This window comes from Leptopilina heterotoma, unplaced genomic scaffold (genome assembly GCF_015476425.1).
Source record: "Leptopilina heterotoma isolate Lh14 unplaced genomic scaffold, ASM1547642v1 Lhet_238, whole genome shotgun sequence".
NCBI classification, from domain to species: Eukaryota; Metazoa; Arthropoda; class Insecta; order Hymenoptera; family Figitidae; genus Leptopilina; species Leptopilina heterotoma.
Genome location: NW_025110954.1, coordinates 910,281 through 925,814, shown reverse-complemented (window position 1 = coordinate 925,814; position 15,534 = coordinate 910,281). Strand labels below are relative to the sequence as shown.

General features: G+C 23.0%; 2 protein-coding genes across 2 annotated transcripts in view; one reads left to right on the top strand and one right to left on the bottom strand.

Annotated features, from left to right (window-relative positions):
* The window catches only part of LOC122502793 (runt-related transcription factor 1-like), a 56,517-nt gene that overhangs the window by 1,848 nt on the left and 39,135 nt on the right, over positions 1 to 15,534 (bottom strand). The window lies entirely within an intron of this gene.
* Positions 12,958 to 15,443, top strand: LOC122502795 (replication protein A 70 kDa DNA-binding subunit-like). Its single transcript, XM_043613034.1, has 5 exons — positions 12,958 to 13,117; positions 14,117 to 14,267; positions 14,359 to 14,563; positions 14,655 to 14,764; positions 14,853 to 15,443. The coding sequence occupies exons 1-5, from the start codon at positions 13,002 to 13,004 to the stop codon at positions 15,015 to 15,017; spliced, it is 747 nt and encodes a 248-aa protein (XP_043468969.1). The 5' UTR covers positions 12,958 to 13,001; the 3' UTR covers positions 15,018 to 15,443.

Sequence of the window (15,534 nt, the reverse complement as noted above, 5' to 3'; positions counted from 1 at the left end):
ATTTATGAAAATAATTGAATTCTTGCGAAGAATTTTATTAAAATTTTTAAAAATAATACGCAGTAATAATTAATTATGTACTTGATAATACTAATAAAAATTTAATTTGCTCAAGAAATAAATAAATAAATGTCAATTATATTAACATTCAGAAATTTAAAACTATAAAAATTCAAGAGAAGCTTTATAATTATAATTCTTGAATAATAATATATTAATATAACTTTTAGAAGCAAAAAATTGATTTAAAACTTTAAGAGAGACTTTATATTTTGAAAGTAAAATTATAATTACAATGACAAACTTTCCTCGATTATTTTCGAGAAATTTAAATAAAATTCTTTAAAATAATTTAATTATTTTCAATAGAATTGAAAAATTTCAAAAATCTTATTTTTTTAGGATTTTCAATAAAATTTTGCGAAAATTTAATTCTATTAAAATATTTTAAGTGTGTATCTTTTTTAAATTAACTAATAAAAATTTTAATTATTAATCTTCGCACTAAGAAACATCAATACATTAGCATATGACTTTTTATACAATTTAATTATTTCTCAATTATTAAATTAAAATACTTTGAAAATTCGTTATGTTAAAAAGTTTTTAATGAAATTCTTAAACAAATTTAATTATTTTCAGTTGAATTTCACAAAATTTCTATTAATTCGATAATTTTTTTAAACTTATTTACATAATAAATTTGAATCAGTGACTGATTTTTTACTATAAAATTAATTATTTTTAACTAATTCAAATTTAGAGAACAGTATAAATATTTATAAAAATTGTAATAAAAAACGACTTTTAAAAAAAGTATCTAAAAAACAAACAAATATTAAAATAATTTAAATTACTGTCTATAAAATACAAAAAATTTTTAGTTTTTAATTAACATGCATGTATATTAATAATTTAATAATAAATAAAAATTTAATTTGCTCAAGAAATAAATAAATAAATGTCAATTATATTAACATTCAGAAATTTAAAACTATAAAAATTCAAGAGAAGCTTTATAATTATAATTCTTGAATAATAATATATTAATATAACTTTTAGAAGCAAAAAATTGATTTAAAACTTTAAGAGAGACTTTATATTTTGAAAGTAAAATTATAATTACAATGACAAACTTTCCTCGATTATTTTCGAGAAATTTAAATAAAATTCTTTAAAATAATTTAATTATTTTCAATAGAATTGAAAAATTTCAAAAATCTTATTTTTTTAGGATTTTCAATAAAATTTTGCGAAAATTTAATTCTATTAAAATATTTTAAGTGTGTATCTTTTTTAAATTAACTAATAAAAATTTTAATTATTAATCTTCGCACTAAGAAACATCAATACATTAGCATATGACTTTTTATACAATTTAATTATTTCTCAATTATTAAATTAAAATACTTTGAAAATTCGTTATGTTAAAAAGTTTTTAATGAAATTCTTAAACAAATTTAATTATTTTCAGTTGAATTTCACAAAATTTCTATTAATTCGATAATTTTTTTAAACTTATTTACATAATAAATTTGAATCAGTGACTGATTTTTTACTATAAAATTAATTATTTTTAACTAATTCAAATTTAGAGAACAGTATAAATATTTATAAAAATTGTAATAAAAAACGACTTTTAAAAAAAGTATCTAAAAAACAAACAAATATTAAAATAATTTAAATTACTGTCTATAAAATACAAAAAATTTTTAGTTTTTAATTAACATGCATGTATATTAATAATTTAATAATAAATTTTAAATTTATTAAATAATAAAATTATATATTTAATTATAAAACAATAAAAAACTAATAAAATTAAGCACGACTTTTTACAGAGAGTGTGATTATTAAAAAGAATATTAAATAATTGTATTAAGGTTCGCACAATTAATTGTTAAAAATAATAGATAATAATAAATAATAGAGTAATAATTACCTAAATGATTTTAAATATGCGTTTGAATTTCGCGCCTCTTACGCCCAGTTTAGGTTAGTATTCACCTTTATAACAGAAAACAGAAAAAGGCTATCATTGCCGTGTATTCTCCGTTTCCTCCGCCGGTAGGTATAGTGGGGGTAGAAGTGGTCGCGTGGTGGGATCGAAAATCCTCCGCCTGCTGGCATCCCTGTAAAGTAGTTGATTTAATTATTAAGATATATGTAAAAACCCAATATACACTATTACCTGTAGGATTACTACATAAGATATTTTGGATTATCTTATATAAATGCATTATTTAATTATTGCTCTTCAATGGTTTTTATTATTTCTTATAATTATTATTTTGTTGTCATTTAAAGACGCAGCCGATATTGTTCAGCGCTGTCTTTTAATATTGTACTTTGATAGGTTTTATCATTATTGGTTATTAATTCAGCCTTCCTTAAAAGACGCAGCCGATATTATTCAGCGCTGTCTTTTAATATTGTACTTTGATAGGTTTTATCATTATTGGTTATTAATTTAGTCTTCCTTAAAAGACGCAGCCGATATTGTTCAGCGCTGTCTTTCATTTTTGCTCTTTAATTGTTTTTATTATTTTTTGTCATTAATTTAGTATTCCTTAAAAGACGCAGCCGATATTGTTCAGCGCTGTCTTTCATTTTTGCTCTTCAATTGTTTTTATTATTTTTTGTCATTAATTTAGTATTCCTTAAAAGACGCAGCCGATTTTCTTCAGCGCAGTCATTCATTTTTTTTAATACATAGTTAACCTTGCTCATTTCAAGATCATTGCTGTTTTTTATTGTATATAATTATTAAACCTCAAAATGTTGTTCATGGGTGCAATATTAATCTAAAACTTCAGTATAAACAATGTTTTTAACATAGTATTCTTTATTATTATTATCATCAGTAATACGTGAATTTGCTGTTAATAGTACTTTTAGATTATTTTTAGATTTTACTCTCGACACACCAACATAAAATTGTCCATGACTAAATACATGTGATGGTAAGTATAATCCTACTTTTTTAAATGATTGGCCTTGAGATTTGTTTATCGTCAAAGCAAATCCTAGTCTTATGGGGAATTGTTTTCTCGACATTTTAAAGGGTATTTCTTCATTCGAAGGAGACAATGTTATTCGCGGCAATATAACAATTTCATTTTTATAATTTCCGGTAAGTATTTCGGCATAAATGGTATAGTTTTCTAATTTTATGATTCTTAATCTTGTTCCATTACAAAGTCCTTTTTCTAAATTAACATTTCTTAATAGTATTACTATTGCTCCTATCTTTAAATTTAATTTATGAGGTGGTAGTCCATTTGGAGTTAGTGTATTTAAAACTTCGGTTGGTACTAGTGTACTTAATGTATTATCTTCTTCATCTTCCTCACAGAAATCTATACTTAAATATTCCCTACTTTCACCATTAATTCTTTCAAGAATTTCATTGTTTAATTCAAATACATCATTATTCCGCGGCGCTAATATGACCTTTTCGTGTATATCAAGTTCATTTGGATTGATTTCATTACCATAAATTTCTGTTACTATGTCACTATTGCATATTATTTCACTAGGCAATAATTTTGCTTGATTTTCTTCTTCAAAGAAGTTATTAGATTTTCCATTTCCAACCTCTAAGAGCCATAAGTTGAAATCTTTATCATCATTACATAGTCTTATATTTTCACTTAACGTAAAACATTGAAAATTTGACCATAAATTGCTTCTCTTAACACAGTTATTTACAATTAGTGTTCTGTTTCCATGTCTAACAATTGGCAATGTTTGTCTGAAATCACCTGAAGTAATTATAATTTTGTTGCCGAAACTTTTATTTTTGTCACATAAGTCTTTTAATAACCTATCTACAGCTTCAAATGCATATTTGGAAGTCATTGTTATCTCATCCCAAATTATAACTTTACAATTTTTAATTTTATTACCTTCAATTGTGTTTGATCGTATATTGCATGTTGTTTGTTCGTTTATTGTTAACGGTAACTTGAATACTGTGTGTACAGTTTTACCATTAATTAATAAATTTGCTGCTATTCCTGTCCATGCCACAGCTAAAACAGGAATTTTATTCATATTGAAATATCCAATTAATACATTGAGTAAATAGCTTTTCCCACAACCTCCAGGACCATCAATGAAAAAATTTCTGTTTTCTATATTTTCATTATTAACTGCATTTATCACAGAATCAAATATATATTTTTGACTTTCAGTTAAAGAGTTAAAAAGTCTTTCATTATCACTGTCGTTTGTAAGTTGAAAATTAAAGTGACTGTTAAGTATTTGAAAGTCGGACATATTTTTTATTGTTGGCAAATTAAAATCGTGTAACGAAAAGGAATTCATTATTAAAATATTATTAATTGTTTGTAATGCCCACAACTCTCCTTCATCTTGTTGCATTCTAGGAAAATAAAAATGCATTTTATACTTTTCATACAATTCTCTAGCATTAATTGGATTATGATATATACATATGTAAGCAAAAAGTTCACAAATTGCTTTCGGTAATTGTATTTTGCAAGCTTCATTAAGACATTTATTGCATTCATCGTCAGTTGATATTAATTGCCTTTCTTTAGCGGCTTCAAAAAATGTCGGAAAAACAACATTATTAACTGTTCGTATATCCGAAAATGATGTAGGACCTTTCACATGCAATAGCAGTAATCGAAGATGGAATTTTTCACGTTGACGTGGACTAACTAAATAAATTCTACTTATGATAGGTTTCCTTGAAATTTTTCGTTTAGTCCATTTTTTTGTACTTTTATTAAAAACATAGTGCTGAGGGATATCAAGATATAGCAAACTCCTCGCTTCTACATCAATTTTATTTAATTCAAACCATGCAGTAAGTGTAGTATGGACTTTCTTATTTAAAAATTGTTCTTCTTGACCTTCTTTAAAATATACGTTCTGTTCGTTTTCATTATGAATAGCTAATCTATATATTGTATGTGACAAATCATGAAGTGGAAACTCAAATATCCTATACATTGCTTCCGGAGGACATACATATCTTGTATTTATATATTGTTTTATTTCATCATATACAATACTTTCTTCATTAATATTATTTGACCCTTTGCTTTCCTCATTTTCAATAACTGTTGTATTAGGGATACTTTTCATTTCGATAAGAGCACAGTCATGTCCTTTATAACAATATTTAAATAAATATTTAACTGAATGTAATGATGAAAATATAGGTTCCACGTTAATATGAGCATTTAATTTTAAAAGCAAATAAGGATTGTAGGGCACTACAAATCTATTATCAGCAATTCTTGTTTTTGAATATATTATAGATTTACCATCATTTCTTCGTCTATACATGGGATAACCTGTATTATTAAATTCCGTTTCATTAGTGAATTGCTTTGGAAAATTTTTTGAACACTTTTTAGTATTTGTGTTCATACAAGGTGAATTCATATTTTGCTTACCACAAGGTCCATGTATCATAAATTGTTTAACTATATTAAATAAACGTGTATTAGTTTTTTCATCGGGTATTTCTGCCATAATTAATTTATCAACATCATCTGTTGTCTGAATCTTGTCATTTTTATGTAAATACAATAATAAATGCATATGTGGTAGACCTCTCTTTTGAAATTCAATAACATATGTGTAAGCAATGCACATTCCAAAAACTTTTTTTTTAATAACTTCATTCATTAATTCTTTTACTTTTAAATTAAATATTCTACTAACTATATCTGGCCGACTTAAAACATCTTCATTTTCTTTAATATTATTAATAATTTCTTTCCATTTTGGATTGCACGTCATAGTTATAAATAAATCAGGTTTACCAAATTTTTGAACTAAACAAATTGCATCGCTAAAATTTTGTTGTAACGCTCTAGGACTGCCAGTAAAAGAAGACGGCAAAATAAACATTTTTCCAATTTGTATATTTTCTTTTTGTTCTTTTTTTTTATGCAGGTAGTCCATTAATCCTGAATATAGTTCCGTTCTTAAAACATGTTGTTGTTGCCTTATATAATATAATCGTCCACTTTCAATTTTTACAAAAGCATCAACCACATACTGTTGGGTCAATTTTCCCGAATTCAGAATGACGTTAAAATCATCTCTAACACTAAATTTGTATGAATAAAACTGCAATGCTGTAATATTGTTTTTTTTGTCATTTGAGACTAAATTTGGCATCCAACCGTTACCACCTGAAGGATACATTAGCGGATATGTCATTGGATCTACATGTCTACTTATAGAAGGAATGCTAATTGGTTTATCAAATTTAGAATATATACAAAAATCACGTTCAATTGGAGGTTCACCATCTTCATCTACAAAAACAACTGCTACTTCATTTGCTGTTGGCAGATTATATCTATTTTTATCAAAATTATAATTCCTTTTTAAAATCATTTTTATTTCACGTGGAAAAGTATTATTATCTTGACATAATTTATGTTCTTCTTTTTCTACTTCGTACATCATCTTATATGATTTAGCATATGGACTACATTTTCTGAATACATTTTCCAGAAAACGTAATATATCAATTCTGCATTCATTATTATCTGTTTTACGAAATTCTGTTGCTAATTCATTGTCAATTATATATAGTTGACCATATTTTCTTCTTTCATTATTTGTAGGATGTAGTGAGTAAGCGCTATGGTAAATTTGACCACAAATTTTAAATACTTGAGGTCCTTTATTCTGTAATGGAACATATGTGGCAACGAAACTTGCAAAAGCTACCGCATTATTATAGTGTCTTATATTTTTTCTGTAGTGTATGCTTTCATTTGAATCACCACAAAGCAATTCTTTTAATTCTGTAGGATATAATGGATCTTCTGCCAAGCTAATTTTACCTTTATGACAACATGTACTAAACTTTTTATCTTTTGGCATTTCCAACATAAAATGTTTAGCATTACAAAATTCACAAATAATATTCATTTCACCTAAAAAATTTTCTTGAATAGAAACTTCATCTTTTAACATTGCAATATATTTCAAATTTTCAATGTCATCTTTTACTTTTATTTTATTATTATCACAAAAGTTTCCATTTTTATATTTTAACTTTTTTAAGTCTACATTTTCTATATCATTACTATTATCATTAGTTTGAATTTTTCTTTTTTTAAGATTTTCTCGATATTTCTTGCACTTTTCTATATTTTTTAGTTTCATTTCTTCACTTTTATTTTCGCGATTTTTTTTACATTTGTTTTTATTTTTTAATTGCATTTCTTCACTATTAATTTCATTTTGAATTATCCTATAGTTTTTACATTTTGATTTATTTTTTGATTTAATTTCTTTTTGATTAATTTCATTTTGAATTTCACGATAACTTTTGCATTTATTAACATTCTTAAAATGTTCATTTTCTTTGTTAATTTGCATCTTTACATCTCTATATTTCTGACATTTGTTTTTATTTTTCAATTTTAATTCTTCATTACTTTTCATAATTTCACGATATTCTTTACATTTATTTTTATTATTTAACTGTAGAATTTTGTCATCTTTCCTACATTCTCGATATTTTTGACACTTTTCTTTATTCTTTAATTGCTTTTTCTGTTCATTCTTAACCTTATCTATTTTATAATAGTTTTGACTCGTTTCTTTATTTTTCAATTCCAAATTTTGACATTCTGGTTTTTCACCATTTACTTTTATTAGATTTTTTAAATTACTTTTTATATTATCAATTTTTGCCAAGTTAATTTTAATGTTATAATTGTTCTTAACAATGTGACACGTATTAAAATTTGAAATTTTAAAGTAATCATATTTCATAATTTGATGATTTTCTAATGGTTGAGATACAGAAATAATATTATGCGTGTTTAAGGTAGATAATACTGGAAACATTTGTAATGTATTCGTTTCAAATATGTACAATAAATGCTTTCTCATATCAGGAATTGAAAATGTTAAAGAACATGGACATATGTTATTAATAATTGCTGTAACAAAAGCAATAGCAAATACTCCACAATCGAAATTGTTCGTTTGATATTGAACTTTTTCAAATACAATTTTTAAATTAGTATGGTCTGAAAATAAATTTTGAAGGTATATTTGATGATCAGGATGTAATTCGCCACTATTTGCACTATTATAAACATGAACAACATTTGAATTATAATATATACATATCCAATGGCCTTTGTCTTTTTTATTTTTTTCACATGAAAATAGAATTTGAACATAATTAGTACCCAGTGGTATCTTCCTAATATTTGATGGTATTTGTAATAATAGTGGTGATTGCATTGAATAATTTGAGTTTAACATTACAATGTTATTAAATTCATGTATGTGAATATCATGCAGCATGCTTTTTTCTAAAGAAAAATCACCTGTCCCTTGGACAATTAATTTGTCTTCAAATGTTAAACCCATAATTATTAATCTATAGACAAAATGAGCAATTAAATGTTTCTAATAATTTTAGTTTTTTTAAAACTCGAAAAATAATCTGTAAATAAAATATTCATTATTAATAAAATAGTTGTAAAAATTAATTTGAGGTAAGTTTACTTTCTTTAGCAAATTAAAAAAAAAATTTTGCTAGAAAGTTAGCAAAGGAGATACAGTTTCAGGGCATATATTATTAATTATGTTATATGAACCATTTTTCCATTTACAGACGTAAAGGAATTAATTAATTTCGTACTCTTTGAAATATTTGAATTTTTCTTAAAAATTGGATTTTTTGAAATTTAAACCAACGTAGAGACTAAACTTCTAAATGGATATGTAAAATACTCTAGAATACTATTAATTGAGTTAAAATCTCGACCAAAAAAGAAGTCGCTCTTACAATGAGTAAAGTGATTCGGAAGTGTAAAAGTAGTGTAAAATTTAAATTTTAAAGGTAATTTATTTTTTTCCTACTACTTTGAACATTGAAATTGATTATATTAGTTTAGTTAAGTGATAATTTTGACTAAAAAAAAATTGGGGTGGCTGCCATAAAAAGTTGCATGTCATCATGAGTGAACCACTGTTTATAACCATGAGTGGACTGCCTGTTTTTTATATTTTTAATGACAGTTTACTCTTTTTATGAATATAAATTGACGAAAAATTAGCTTTTTTGAAAAGTAAATTGTTTTTTCCAAATAAAAAAAATCAAAGCTATTATGGTATAAACACTTATCTAGGGATCTAAACTAAATCTTGGAATAGAAACCTCCTATTAATTTGCTTTCATAAAGAATTTTTAAGAAAAAAGCTTAGGCGGTGACATTACCCTAATTAAAAATTATGGATTTTCAAATCTTCATTATATCCAAAATATTCAATGAAAATTGTTTAAAAAACATTTTTAATATTTTTTTCTAATTCTACATATAACGATAACTTTTTTAAAAAACATCGTACAGTAATTTAAAAAACCGCTGTCAAGTTGTATATTTTTTTCAAAATTTTGGTGCTCATTTCATGAACACTTTGCTTTCTCATAGAGATAATAATAATAGAAATATATGAATAACTTTTTATAAATATAGTAAAAGTGATTTAATTTTGGGTCAATAAATGTCTTTTTAAATACCCTACAAGATATGTTATAACAGTTTAATAGTTAAACAAAAAAGTTGAGAAAATGTCATTTCCCACAATTTTTGGTTTTTAAAATACTGCAAAAAATGGCGTCTAAAAATAAGACGTTTAGACGTTTATAATCGTCTTATGTAGATAAGCGTCTTATTTGAGCGTCTTAAATGAAAAACATAACCGCCAAATACATGCATTTTAAAAGGCAAATAAGACGCTTATAAACGTCTAAAATGTGACCACGTAAACGTCTTAAACCAAGACGCTTTTTTTTTACAAAAATAGGTCAATCGAAGCGTTTTTTAATGCTCTACAAGTTGGTAACGATAATTTTAAAGTTACTTCTACATTTTTCATCATTTTCAAAAAAGTTTTAAGACCAAAAAAACGGTATTTGTATGTAACAAAAAATAGTTTGCTTTTTCAAATTGAAACAAAAAAATTAAGAATATAATCAAAATGGAATATTATGCAGTCAAGGGAAAGGAACAAAAAGAACTCAGTGTTTAACAAAATTAATGTTTAATAAAAATTAGTTTGTTTTTTCGATTTTAAACGAAAAAAATTAAAATTAGATGCAACGTAAAAATTTTAAAGCACGTCGTGTTGCCGGTGAAAAATCTTAATTAAATTTTGGTACCGGACCGGCACAGGGCCATTATTAACATTTTTGCTGTCAGAATTTCTGTGCCGGTAGAAAATAATACCATCTAAATCTGAATGAGTGAAAATTTCAATGAATAATTGGATCTAATAAATATTACTTTAAATCAATTAGGAAAATTACTTGATTCAATAATGCATGGTTTTTAATTCAATTAAATATTTATTTGCATCAATAAAATAATTTTTTTTAAAGAACTAAACATTTATTTGTATCAAATATGCAATTATTCTTTATAATTAATTATTTTAATTGAGACTAATACTTTAATTGCGTCAAATAATTAATTATATAGCCAAATACCAAAATTATTTGCATCAAAACAAAGCAGTTTTGGATTCAAATAAATCTCAATTTGTATTAAAGAAATGAATCTTTTTCCATTTCCAAACGTAAAAGAAATATAAAAATAATAAAAAGCAATTTGGAAAATTATATCAAGATTCGTGGTAGAGAATTGTTGCTAAGTAAAAAATTTAAACCGTGAATAGGGTAAACCAAACAGTAGTCAGACACTTTTTCAATTTTGAATAGCTATAAAACCGTATGAGATAAAAATATTTTGTTTGTTGCTAATCATTTCTAAGTTGATCATAAACAAATCTAAGCTTTTGTAATTGAAAAAAATCTTTTTTTACAGTTTTTGAAAGCTTTTTTAAGTGGCCGATTACTGTCGGATTCTTACTTATTTATTTACTAATTTTTTTAACGAATAAAAACTTATTTTTATAAACATAGTTTTAATAGTTTTGTGTGATCGTAAGATAAAGAAAAAATAAATAAAATAAAAGGAAGAATTATAATAAGGTTATTCAATTTTTTGGTTACTTTTATAGAAAGAAAAATAAAATAATAAAAGAAATAATTATAATAAGGTTATTCAATTTTTTGGATACTTTTATATAATTGAAGCAAAGAAAACTAAACTTCTAAACGTATTTGTAAATATTTTGGAATATTATTTATTAATTGGTTTAAAATCTTGATATCTATATTTCAAGAAATTTCAAAACATTTCATATTTTTTGAAATATTTAGATTTTTCCGAAAACAATTAAATTTTTTAAATTTAGACAAACGTAGAGCCTACACTGAAAATAAAATATTTTTGTTTTAAGAGCATTTCTCTTATTTGAATGCATATATTCTTCTTGTATATGGATTTATCATTTTCATACAAGAATTTCTTTTTAAGACGTTACATAAGTCAAAACGATCCGTATTACGATAATGATTATTGTTGGTTTAAATTATGTTTAAAATTTTATTTTTTAGAATTATTAATTATTGTTAATTATTATTATTAATTATTTTTTGAAATATGTAATTAAAGAAATTCAAAATTAAATAAAACAAAACATTTTTTTAATAACAATTTTTTATATTTTTTTATTAATTGCAAAGACTCGCGTTTTTTAAAATTCAAAATAGCAGAACTAATGTGGAGGTAAAAGTTTGAAAAATTTATTGGATTTACTCAGAATTTCTTATTAAACTAATCTTAAAAAAAAATTTTTTAAATAAATTATAAAAAGAAAATTTTAATAAATTATTAATTTAATTTCTATAAACATATTTTTGGAAAATATTGGGATGCGATTATGTAAAAATTGATAGACTGACTTTTGTTTCTTTAAAAGTACTAAAATTTTTAGTTATCGATTACTTAATATTATTGATATTATTGATTATTTGATCTCATGAGTTTAAAAAATGACATCCGTATGTGTGTGTCCGTATGTAAATATCTCGAAATAATGAAGAGCTTTAGAGATGAATTTTTTTTAAAACTTTATGGTCTCACGTGTGGACATAAAATGAGAGTAATTTGTGATAGATTAATACAGTTTAACTATAATTTATTTATATTATCAATCAAGCTTCTTATATTCTCAGAGCAAACCCATTATTAGTCAAGAGCTGTACATTTAAATATTTGAATTTTTCGCTGATTAAGAATTATAATTACGAAAGAACATTTCGACCATATCAGCAAATAGTGAATCAAAGACTTCAATTGACATCTAATAGATGTCACTATTCAAATATTTATTAACATATCACATTAAAATTTATTTTTTAAAACTTTTTTTTAGAAAAAAGAAATATATAGTAGGACGATTATTTTTTTAATTAAATTATTACTAAATATGTCATTTACTTTCAGAAATTAAAATATTATGTTGTTTCTTTAACATTTTTATTAATTTTTTTATTTATTTCATATATGTAAACTACATTAACCCATTAAAATTAAATATAAAAAACAAAAAGCAATTAATAATCTTTTGAAAATGAAAATATTAATTAAAAGAAATAAAAAATCATAATTATTAATGACTTACAATATGTAATTGTATTTATTTATTCTGTAATAAATTAAATAAAATTTTAAATAATTAAAATTAATATAATTATATTACTATTTAATATTATAATACAAAATAAAATATTTACAAACATAAATCAATAATACATTTATAAAAATTATTTATTATATATGATTAAAATATCTTACTTGGAATAATAATAATAAAACAGTTTCACGTTCTGTAGAATTCAATTTTTTTTACACAAAATTATATTTAACTTTTAAACTCTAAATGATAGATTTACATTTTTGTAAGCAGTATATCTCAATCAAGTTTAAACAGTTACAAATTATATTGATAATTCTATTATACAAGAATTCCCCTAATTCATTTCTATAATAACAAAGAAATAAGAATATTTTGAATAAAGTATAAACATTAGTATCGATTTGAAATTGAAACAGTAAACACGCATCATGAAACACAATAAACGAAATTTAGAATCTGATGACCATGGTTTCTCTCATAATTTAAATAAAGAAAAAAAAATAAAAATTGATAGTTTCATGGATATACAAAATACAATATCAGAGTAAGTTCTATAATTTTTAAATTATAATTTTATAATTTTTTTTTTTATTAATTTCGACATAATTATACAACATATTAACAACAAATTTTAAAAGTTTATTTTCTATATATTATAATGCTAATTATTTTATTTAATTATATATGGAAATAATACAAAATGTTGCCTTTGTACAAAACAAAATGACAGAAACGTGTTTGCTTATATTTTTTTTAAATCATGTAGAAACTTTATAAAGCTACATAATTTATTTTTATTAATACAAAAGTTTAAAAAATGAATTGAAGGGTGCACTAAAACAAAGCTGTATCCTCCAACACGACACTTCAACTTTTAGAGCTAAATATTAATAATTTATAATTAAAATCAGTTTATTAATCACAAAAAATTTTTTATAATGATCACAAACTTTAACTAAATAAGAATTTCTTACATATTTAACCATTTATTTTACAAAAAAAGACTTCTGACTTTAAATTTGGTGCAAATATAATCTACGAAAAATTGGCGGATAATTCATTGTTTTAGTGCACCCTTCAATTATTATTAATATGTTTTTAATAAATTATAGCTTTTTAAATAAAAATTTATTATTTTTTTAATTTTTAAAATATTAGAAAATGTAAGATTTGTGCAAAGTATATTATCTAATTTTGTTACATGATAATGGTTTAAATACCCTTACTGTTTAATCAGCAATAAACTAAGTTGCCTAATTTTTATTTGCATAATAGAATTATTTTGTTACTTTCAAAAATTGTTATTAAACAAAAATAATATTAACTTACAAAAATAATATTAACTTCCAAAAATTAATTTAAAAAGTAATAAATCATTATCTTTAATCATTAGAAACATAGAAGATTGGTGTTTTTCAAATTTTTTCGGTTTTTAAATATATTTAATTAAATAATACATTACTTAATGCATAATTAATATAATGCACTATAATTTTTATTATTATTTAATTTTTTTGTTTTAAAACATTTTTTTGGTTTATAGATGGGTTATTCGTTGCAAAATTGTGAATAAATCAAACATTAAGTCGTATAAAAGTGGAAAATTATTTTCTATCGATTTAATAGATTCTTCAAGTCAATTTCGATGTACTTTCTTTGACGATGCGGTTGATAAATTTTTTGAAATTGTGCAGGTAATTTGGTTGTTTTTTAATATTATGAACTCAAAATATTATGATATTAAATTTTTTTTTTGTTAAAATAAACTTCTTTTTTTAATAATAGATCGGTAAGCAGTACATTTTGTCAAAATTCTATGTATCAACACCTCATCCAAAATTTAATGTATTCAATAATAGAATTGAAATCCAAATGAAAACTGATTCGTCGATCAAAGAAAATGATGAAAATGATATTTTCCTTCCTGACAACATGTATACTTTTAAAACCATCGAGGAAATTAAATTAATGGAAACAGGAACATTTACAGGTAAGAAGTACATAATGGAATAAAACATACAAAATAAAATATATATGTAATAAATAAAAGTAATAACAATTAATAACAATTAAATTTGCAGATCTAAAAGCGAAAATCTTTCACATAAATGAAATTGAAGAAATTGTTCTTAAAACTGGAACAAAATTCGTAAAAAGATCTGTAACAATAGTCGACGAGTTAAACGAAAAAGTAAGATTGAATTCAGTATATGTAATTTAAATATAATTTGTTTGCATAATTTTATTTTAAATAAATTTAAAAACATTTTTATTTTCAGATTGATTTTGCATTATGGCGTGAGAATGCACAAAATTTTTCGATGAATGTTGATGATGACATTATTATTAAAGGCGGAAAGGTCCTATTTTACAATAACATTGCCTACATTTCTATAATAAATTCATCAATTATAACACTTAATGAAGGTTCTGAAAATGATTAAATTACAATTTCTTAGTTCCTTAGAACCATTTCATTGTAGATTAATCGATTTTTCTTTATTATAATTTCAAAGAAAATTATATTTTGAGTTATTCCTACGCGTTTTGGAATAAAAAAAATAGAAATAGCTCCTACGATATATAAAAGAAATAAATTATTATATAATACATATTTTCTTTTTGAAAAAGTCATAACTGTGACAGTTTGATGTTAATTGTTTTTTATATAGATATATTTCGTTAACAAATATGGTTTGAAAGCAATTAAATCATATTTAGAGAGCAGTGTAACTGCAAATGTTACTGTTTAAGAAATAAAATAAAAAGAAATGTAGATTTCTATTATTTGTTAACAAAAAATTTTCAATTCAAAAAAATTAATAAATTATATAATAGAAAGGAATTCTATTGATTTATAAGTAAATAGCGATAAGTATCCAATTTATTGTAATTAACGTATATACACTATAAATTTGTAATATTTTACTAATTATTAAATGGAATTTAATTTATAAATTA

Coding starts and splice junctions, on each gene's coding strand:
- LOC122502795 (XM_043613034.1), top strand. CDS start 13,002: ATGAAACACAATAAACGAAATTTAGAATCTGATGACCATGGTTTCTCT. Junction 13,118..14,116: donor ATACAAAATACAATATCAGA/GTAAGTTCTATA, acceptor TTTGGTTTATAG/ATGGGTTATTCGTTGCAAAA. Junction 14,268..14,358: donor AATTTTTTGAAATTGTGCAG/GTAATTTGGTTG, acceptor TTTTAATAATAG/ATCGGTAAGCAGTACATTTT.